The 8,819-nt window shown below is 55.1% G+C and overlaps 1 protein-coding gene across 2 annotated transcripts; it reads right to left on the bottom strand.

Moving 5' to 3' along the window:
• Positions 1-2,928: 2,928 nt before the first annotated feature.
• PNMA3 (PNMA family member 3) lies at positions 2,929-6,942 on the bottom strand. 2 transcript variants are annotated; one of them, XM_074391704.1, is made up of 3 exons: positions 6,703-6,942; positions 4,999-6,409; positions 2,929-4,877 (listed from the first exon to the last, which is right to left on the bottom strand). In XM_074391704.1, the coding sequence occupies exons 2-3, from the start codon at positions 6,301-6,303 to the stop codon at positions 4,815-4,817; spliced, it is 1,368 nt and encodes a 455-aa protein (XP_074247805.1). In that variant the 5' UTR covers positions 6,304-6,409; positions 6,703-6,942; the 3' UTR covers positions 2,929-4,814. The 2 variants fall into 2 exon arrangements, with proteins under 2 accessions (XP_074247805.1, XP_039319973.1); XM_039464039.2 differs by having other exon boundaries at positions 2,929-6,409.
• Between the last annotated feature and the right edge of the window lie 1,877 nt (positions 6,943-8,819).

Consider the following 8,819-nt stretch of genomic DNA (forward strand, 5'->3'; position numbering starts at 1 on the left):
GATGGGGCCTCGGAGGCGGGCCAGCATTCGTCCTCCCCTGGTAAATACGCTCTGAGGGCCCCGGGGCCTCCTCACCTCTCGGGGAGCAGAGCCCTGGAGGCAGGCAGAGGCAGGGCCAGGGCAGGTCCCTCACCCCACAATGGGATCAGGGCCCCTCACTTCCCCCCCAAGGGGCCCTGGCCTCCACCACCAGCCCTTCCCATTGACTCGGATGACCATGTTTGATTCCAAATCCAAACTACCTCCTTTTTTGAGGAAGGCTCACTTCGCGTACTTCTGGGTCAGATCAAACACACGGTAGGAGGGAGCCCCGGATCAGCAGCCTTCCCTACATTTGCAGAGGATCCCGTTACAGACCCACAGGCACAAAATCAAAAAGTTTTTGACCAACACTCTAAATAAAATCAATGTCAAAAGGAAAGTCTTTTCAAATGTATCTGACCTTACACCAATAACTTATTAGGTACATTTTTTTTTTCTTTGAGGCAGGAGTTGACTCTGTCACCCAGGCTGGAGCACAGGCTCAATCTCCCGGGCTCAAGCAATCCTTCCATCTCCACCTCCCAAGTGGCTAGGATAATAGGCATGTACTACCACACCCAGGGAATTTATTTTTTTTGAGGCTAAGGCTGGTCTCAAACTCCTGGGCTCAAGCAATCCTCCTGCCTTGGCCTTCCAAAGTGCTGAGATTACAGGTGTGAGCCACTGTGCCCAACCAATGTAGGTACATTCTAAGACCTAAATGCAAAAGCTATAACTACAGAGGTTCTAGAAGAAAACATAGGTCAATATGCTTGTCAATGTGGGTCAGTGAAAGATATCTTAGGCAGGACCCAGAAAGCAGTCATTGTAAAAAGAAAGAAATGATGCAGTGGACTTCATTATAATTAAACCTGTCTGCTTATAAACGGACACCATTCCTTGCACATATATCAAAGGACTTGTATCCAGAGTATTTTAACAACTTGCGCAACTCAAAAAAAAAAAAAAAAAAAAAAATCCAGGGGTAAAAATTAGGCAAGGGAGTAGGCGCTTCGCTGACAAAGATAGACAGACAGCTAATAAGCACGCAAAACCGTGCTCAGTATTATTAGTCATCACAGAAATGCAAACTAATGCCACAGTGAGATACCATGATGAGTCATCCAACGAAATGGCTAAAAGCTTAAAACTGGCAATACAAGATTCTTTGGAGTATCCTAAGAAATGGGCACTGCTCATTAGAGTATAAATGGTCACAATAGCTTTGGAAATCTGTGTGAAAGTTTCTTATAAAGTTAAGTATACCACTACTACCCTGTGGCCCAGCCATCCCACTCCTAGGTATTTGTGCAGGAGAAAGGAAAACAAAAGTCCACAAAGACGTTTCTATCAGCTTTGATCACACGATAACAGTAACACATATCTATTTTAAGATTAGGGACCTTAAAATAGATACTGCACTTGATCTTAGCCAAAAAGCCAAGAAGGCATGTTTACCTTAAAAATAGGAATCTGCCAGGGGTGAGAAACGGATGATTAGATAGCAGGCAGGCCCAGCTCTAGGGCCCATCAGCCTAGAGGCAACGAAAGTCTCTGCTGTTTTGCAGCAAAGCAACTTCTACCTCTGTCTGCCTTCTTTCCAACTCTGTTGATTCCTTAAAGAAATAAAAATCCCACCAATCACCCAACACCTGCACTCACATGAAAATTCACACACCCTCTCATAAATTGTTTCACACACACTAACACGTATACCCACACATGCATTCGCCCATTCCACACATTCACACATACACACTCAAACTCATAGACATTAACATTCTCAAACACAGAGATATTCACTCATGTACACAGTCAAAAACACAGTCACCCACACATTCACTGTCATACACACATTCACACACCATCTCACTCTCACATATTCACAAACATACTTTTACTAACACACATACACATTAAACACAAACATACATTTGAGCACTAACACACATTCACTCACACGTAAAAACTAATGCATACTCACACTCAAAAACAAACACACAGCCGGGCGCGGTGGCTCACGCCTGTAATCCCAGCACTTTGGGAGGCCGAGGCGGGTGGATCACGAGGTCGATAGATCAAGACCATCCTGGTCAACATGGTGAAACCCCATCTCTACTAAAAATACAAAAAATTAGCTGGGCATGGTGGTGCGTGCCTGTAATCCCAGCTACTCAGGAGGCTGAGACAGGAGAATTGCCTGAACCCAGGAGGCGGAGGTTGTGGTGAGCCGAGATCGCGCCATTGCACTCCAGCCTGGGTAACAAGAGCAAAACTTCGTCTCAAAAAAAAAAAAAAAAAAAACAAAACACACACACACACACACACACACACACACACATTAACACATTCACACACCATCTCACATGCTCGTTCACATATTCACATATCCGCTGACACATGACACAAGCTCACAAACTCTCCCACTCTCCCACACTCTCTCATACAATCACTAGTACACACACACATATTCCCCATCTCGCACACACTCACAGAAATGGGCCTGGTTTTGATACACCAGTTGTGGAAACCCTGAAATCCAACAGTGATATAAGGGATCCTAGGGCCACTGGTCCTGCCTGCTGTCCCTCATCCTCCCTTAAATGTTCATTCATTTCGGAGAAGCTCACCCAGTACCTTGGAGACCCAACCGGCCACTGCCTGGGCCCACCAGTGTCCTGTCTACTGGGACTGTCCAGCCTACTCGGCTGGGTTTCTTTGCCTGGGTCCATGAGCCACAAACCCTAGCTCGTGACCAACGTGTGCAGATAGCCCATTCTACAATGCCCTGTAGACCAAGCCCCAAGTATACACCAGTGTTAACAAAGCCCCCGTGGCCCTCACTCCACCCCAACCCCATCCCCATCCAACCTCACCCCAGTTTCCGACAGAAGAGGCGAGGCGAGCTGGAGCACGGAATGAAATTTATTGAAGAGAAACACACACTGAAACCGCTGAAGAGAAGGAAACCACAACACAGAGAGAAACTACAAACAGCCACCACAGGCCACAGGTCCCGGGGCCCCTCCTCCTGGGGTTCCTGGCAAGTCGCCTCATCTGCCTCCCCTCCTGCTGTGGCTCCCATGGCCACCTCCCTCCTTCCCGAGCGTCCCAGGTCTGCCTCTTGCCAGGACGGTGGACTCTGGCAGTGTCCACTAGCTTCAGGAAGCCCCCTCCCAAGCCCATCTGCTGGGGCAGGGCCCTGCCTTGTGGCTTTCACAGGACAGTCACAGGACACCGGAAAACACAGCAGAGAACACACCACTGGGTGGAGGAAACTGAGTCAGGAGTGACAACAGGGGTGGAACACCAAAGCACAAAGCTCCCCGGGGAGCCTCACGCAGGGCAGCCGCACTCCATCCTGGATCCGGTTCTTCCTGTTGCAGGCGCCGTCATCACCGTGGTGATGGGGTGAACGTAGTGTCCTGGTGCCTCCTTCCCGCCATCTCTTGGGACTGCACTGGGGGCCTCCGGGGAGAAGCTGCTCAGAAAAGAACACACACAGCTCCACCAGAACAAGCAGCCCCTGGCCTAGATCTACACTGGGAAAGCAGAGGTGGTGCTCACAATGAGGGCCAGACAGCAGGGAGCAGAGCTGGGGCTCGAAGGAAGGTCACAGCACGTGTCCCGGGCCCAGAGGCGGCTGCCCGGGTGAGCGCACAGTACGCGACTTTGCACAAGAACGATGGCTAGCAGTGGGTGGGCATCTCCTGGGTGCATGGGTCACTACAGGGCCTACGCAGGTGAGGGTGGGATTACCGGAACAGGGGCAGTCTGCCTGGCGACAGTGAGTGGGGGGACCCCTCCTGGGAGACCCAGGCAGCTGGAACCCTTGAGAGGGCATCTTTCGCCCCGTCATCTCCCAGCTCAGGGCCAGTGGGATTTGGGACAGATGTCTTCAGGTGCCCCCGCCCCGGCCACGGCTGGCTGCTTAGGGCTGCCTCCAGGCTGGACTCCCGATGTGACAGGGTTGGGACCGGCCTTGGTGTCAGCATCTGTTGAGTTGCTCTGGCCATAGCAGCCCCAGATGTTCCTTGCCTGATTTCTTCAGGAGTTTGGTGGCCCAGTACAGACACAAGCAGAAGAAACAACCCCCCGCCCCACCAAGTCCTCCCTTTCCTTCCTCCTCCTTTGCAACAGAGACTTCCCTTCACAGCCACCCTGGCCTAAGTCAGCTGTGAGGACACTGGCCTGCTGGGTTCCCAGTGCCCCTGCTGGGGGTCTTCTCATCAGTCTTTGGTCTCCTTGCCTGCACAGCCTCTGGCTGGCACTGGGTTCCCAGAGCCGTAGGGTCTCCTGGCCTCACTGGCACAGGGCCTCCAGGGTGCTGCCTTCCTGGGGCTCCCCTAGTGCAGCGCAGATGATCCTGAAGACGGGCTGGACCCTGCAGCCTCCCCTGAGGGTCTTTGCCTCTGCCCCACAGCTCTTCCTCACCAGCCCTGGCTCCTTCTGGCAGGGGCAGGCCCCAGGCAGGCTCCTCCAGGTCCCCCATGGCCTGGGGATCGAAGTCCACAGGGTGGTTATTTGGGGGTGGCCGGATGAGCAGGACAGAACCCCCAGCTGCACCTTCTTCAGCCTTTGCTTTGTTGGGGTCCCCATCTGAGGCCCAGGCACCCCATGTGCTGGATGCAGAGACTCCCTGCTTTCCTCTCCAGCACCTCTCTGGGGATGTGGACCTGATCCCCACTGAGCCAGTCGCCAGTTGGTCTTGGTTGCTGAAGTCCCTTCCAGCTGGCAGAGAGTGAGGGAGCTTGGCCTTGGTCTGGCTGCCCTGTCCCTCTGTCCTGCTCAACTCATCTGTTGTTTGTCTGGGCTCCTCTTTCCCCTCCTTCCAATATCTCTCTTGTCTCCTCGGACTGCAGTAGGAAATGCTGCCCTGTTCTCCCGAGCCTACTTGGCCTTGGACTTGGGATGGCTCTTGTCCCAAGCCCAGTTCCCGTTTCCCGACTCAATTGCAGCCTGTTTCTTCTGCTTTACCAAGAGCAGGTTGGAGGGGTTGACACACTGCACTCTGATGTGGCCATCTTCCCCACAGCTATAGCAGAATGTGTGGCGTCTCCGTTTTCTTGAGCCTCGAGAGCCAGCCCTCTGCACACCACCCCTTCGGTGTTGGCCTCTGCCCCTCCGGCGCCGGGAACCCTGGGAAGGCCTCACTTCAAAACTGTTGCCAGAGGTAGGGACAGGTGCTGCCCCAACCCCAGTGATCCTGGCAGGTGGCCTTGGGGCTCCTTCCAGCCCCTCCAGGGTCTCTCTATCTGGACCTAAAGTGGCCTCCCATTCCTCCTCCTCACGCAGGAGCCTCACCAGGGCCAGGAAACTAGGAGGCTTCCTTCGCTGTTTCATCAGCTTAAGCTTGTCTCGGAGCTTGTCAGAAAGGATGGCCCCACTTAAGACTCGTTTCAGGCGAGTCTGATTCACATTTCTCCGAGATACCACATTGTTTTCTACAGCTCTTTGGAGCAGGGGTTCCAGACGTAACACAAAGCTAGATACTTTCTCTCCTGCCTCCTGATAGGCCTTATACAACTTCACCTGGGCAATTTTATGGCTCTCCACAGGTCCGAACACCTGTTGCAAGGCCGCCAGACACTCTTCCACAGTTATGGAAGCATTGCTGGCCCGGAGCCCACTGACCACCTGGAGAGCAGGGCCACGCAAGCATTCGATCAGCCTCCGCCTCTTTTCCCCCTCGGGCACCTGCCACATCTGGAGCATCTCAGTGGTGTGCTCAAGCCAGGCATCAAAGGCCAGTGCACCTGGGATGGATACGGTGTTCCCAGAAAACACTCTTAGTTCTCGGTACAACATTTGTTCTAGCAGAGGCTGCACTGCTGTCCCCAGAGTCTGGGCCCAGGTCCAGAACTCTGGTGATACAGTCACTCTTGGTGCCAAACAATTGGTGTCCGACCCAAGGACTCGGTTCATATCTGACACGGTCCGCCTCTCCTCCTCTAAGAAGCGGTTCAATCTGCTGAGAAATTCCCCATCTGAGTTACGGGGTTTTACAATCACTTCCCAGGGCCCCCCCTTTCCTGGTATTTCCCTTGGGAGCAAAGCATAGTCAATATCTTGTGCCAGCTCCAGTAGAATCGCCTGGGCGTTCTCCTCCCTCCTAAACATCCTGCCAATCACCCTGTATCTGCCCAGGTGCCTGCAAGCCTCCTGGAGCGTGTCCTCAAACTCATCCTCTCCACAGTCCTCGGGGACACCCAGGATGAGCATGCACCTCTGGGTGTTCAGGTGCTCCCCCCGACACCAGTCCTGCAACAGGCTCGACGGCATATTCCCGAATCTCTTCAGATACTAATCTGGGGGCAGCGATCAGGGCGCGAGGCACATATCAGGACCAACTCCTAGGATGATCGCTGAAGGCCCAGGTCTCCACAGCCTGTGAATTCGAGCCGGGCGAGAGCGAGGTTAATGCCCACCCCTCCCCACCACGTCCACGCCCACCCCAACCCCCAGCCGCCCGCCTCACCCGGCGTCGCCTCTGCAGCCGGGCCTAGCCCCTGCCCAGCCCCGTCCCCCGGGGGTCCCTGCGGGCCTCAGCCCCCTCCCCGCGTCGCCCCAGGACCCCTGGCCCCTGCCCGGCAGGCTGCTTCAGTTCTGTTAGGGTAGGCAGGCGAGGGTCACCAGAGTCTCCTGGGGCCCAGCGTCCCCCTCCCCAGGTGAGTCTGATACCTTCTCCCGACGCAGGGTCCCTCCTGGTCCGGGTCCCCACAGGGCGCGCCGGGGGCTGTGTGCCGCGGCGGCGGCGGAGTCGGGTGCCCCTGACTCCCCGCGCGGGCGTTCGCTCAGACTGCTTCCCTCTCGCTAGCGCAGCACGTGGGCCAGTGCGCCGGCGCCTGCTCGCCGCCGCTCTCTGCAGTGCGGACACGGAGCGGGGGCGCGGTGGCGGTGCAGCACGGACCCCTCCGCGTCGCCCGGGAGACTGCAGGGCCATTGGCGCGAGCGGGTCACGAGGCCGAGCTCTCGCCGCCGCCCCGGGGGGCCCCAGGTCCCCGGGTGACGTCACCTTCTCCTCTCCCCTACCCCCCCGCCACGGGGGCCCCGGCACACAGGCGCCCGCCCACCCCCACTCCTACCTCCACCCCCACCCCCCACTGCGATGTCCAAAGGTCTGTGGCAGCCGGTCCCCGCGCCTTTGGCTCTCACCTCTGAGTTCCTGGTCCTGGCTCCTGCCCCTCCCGCACGTGCTCCGGAGGCGCCAGCGAGGCGAGGGGTCTGTATCCCCCACCCGGGGCGTGCCCACCAGAGAGCCAAGGAGTGGTCTGAGGTGCGCCAGGCAGCTCTGCGTTCTGACCAGGGGCAGGGAGAGCGATTCTGGGGCCTGTTCACCTGCTCTTGTCCTCCCCCCCCCGCCCCTTCCAGGACGGATCCTCTGGCTGGTGAAGCCACGCAAGGGCAGGGCACCGGGTGTGGGTGCCATTCCGTGCAGGAGATGCCGCAGCGCTCATGTGGCTCACGCACACCACCCTACGGAGGGTCCGCCATCTCCCCAATGCCCATCCCGCTCCTGGGACCCGCAGCTCTCCAGCCAAAGAGCGTCACTGCACAGGTGCCAGTGACCGGGTTTACCTGGGCCTTTCCGGTTTTGCGTGCTGCAAATCTAGTGTCTTGGGAAACCACTTCCAGGATTTGGAGCCCAATCCCTTGGGCCTGCCCCTCCTTGGCAGCTGCGTGCCATGAAGTTATGTTGTATCCGTTTGATCCCAGGGCAGCAGCCAAAGGACGTAGGGAGTGACTGCCCCTCAGGCAGTAGGCCCAGGTGTTCTGCGGGTCCTGCCTGCTCTGCCAGCCGCATGCTCACCTCCTGTTCAGCACAGCTTCAGCTCCTCTCCAGCCACACAAAGAGGGGCTGTGTGGTTGATTCTCAGGCCAAGGTCACCTATCCAGCGAAGTCTGGGAGGTCACCTTGCAGTGAGTGGGGCACAACACTGTCCACCGACATCCCCCCCACCCCACCCTGTGCTGGTCAGTCTTCTGCTTGTAGCCTGTCACTTGTCAGGAACCAATAAGAAATGGCCCCAAGGGCTTTTTCTTGGTCAGACAGAATTCCTAAAATATCTTTACAAGAGTTATTTCATTTACTCCTCATGAGAGCTCTGAGGCAGGTGTTAACATTACACTGATTTCACTCATGAGGCTCAGAGAGATTCAGAGACATTTTCAGAAAAGTCACACACCTTACTGCAGGTAGAATTGAAACTGGATTCTCAATGGGTGCCCATCAGTCTTTGGGTGGAATTGGGACTATTTCTTCTCTGGTTGCCTTATGACTATTAGAATTGATTTTTCTTATTTTTGTCCATTCACAGTTCCTGGCTTTGTCGCTCCAAGGGCTCAACCAGCCTCAGACTAGACCTTCATCTGCCCAACTTACAGGGATGGAAACAGAGGTTCAGAGAAGGGACACCACTGGCGCAAGGTCACACAGTGAGTAAATGACAAACTTGAGATGTCAAGGGGAGATGCCAAGTATCAGTGCCAAGGCAGAGGGGCATGTCTGGAATGTCTTCAGAAAGAAGCCTGCCAAGTTCCCAGACAGATGCAGTGATGTGTGGATGTTCTGGGGATTAGGAAAAAATGATTTGGAAACACTGGAATCAAGACGACAGATGTGAATATGTCCAATTTGAAAGGTTTTTGAATTCCTTTATATTGGAGTTAACCTTTGTCCTTGAAACCAGTGGAAATGTCTTCATCGCTTTTGCTTCCCCATCTCCTTTCGTGGTAGCTAACACAGCAGCACCAAAGTTGGGGAACTGATCGATAAACATTATGAATTCTAAAGTGAA

This window comes from Saimiri boliviensis, chromosome X, assembly GCF_048565385.1.
Source record: "Saimiri boliviensis isolate mSaiBol1 chromosome X, mSaiBol1.pri, whole genome shotgun sequence".
Lineage (NCBI taxonomy): Eukaryota > Metazoa > Chordata > Mammalia > Primates > Cebidae > Saimiri > Saimiri boliviensis.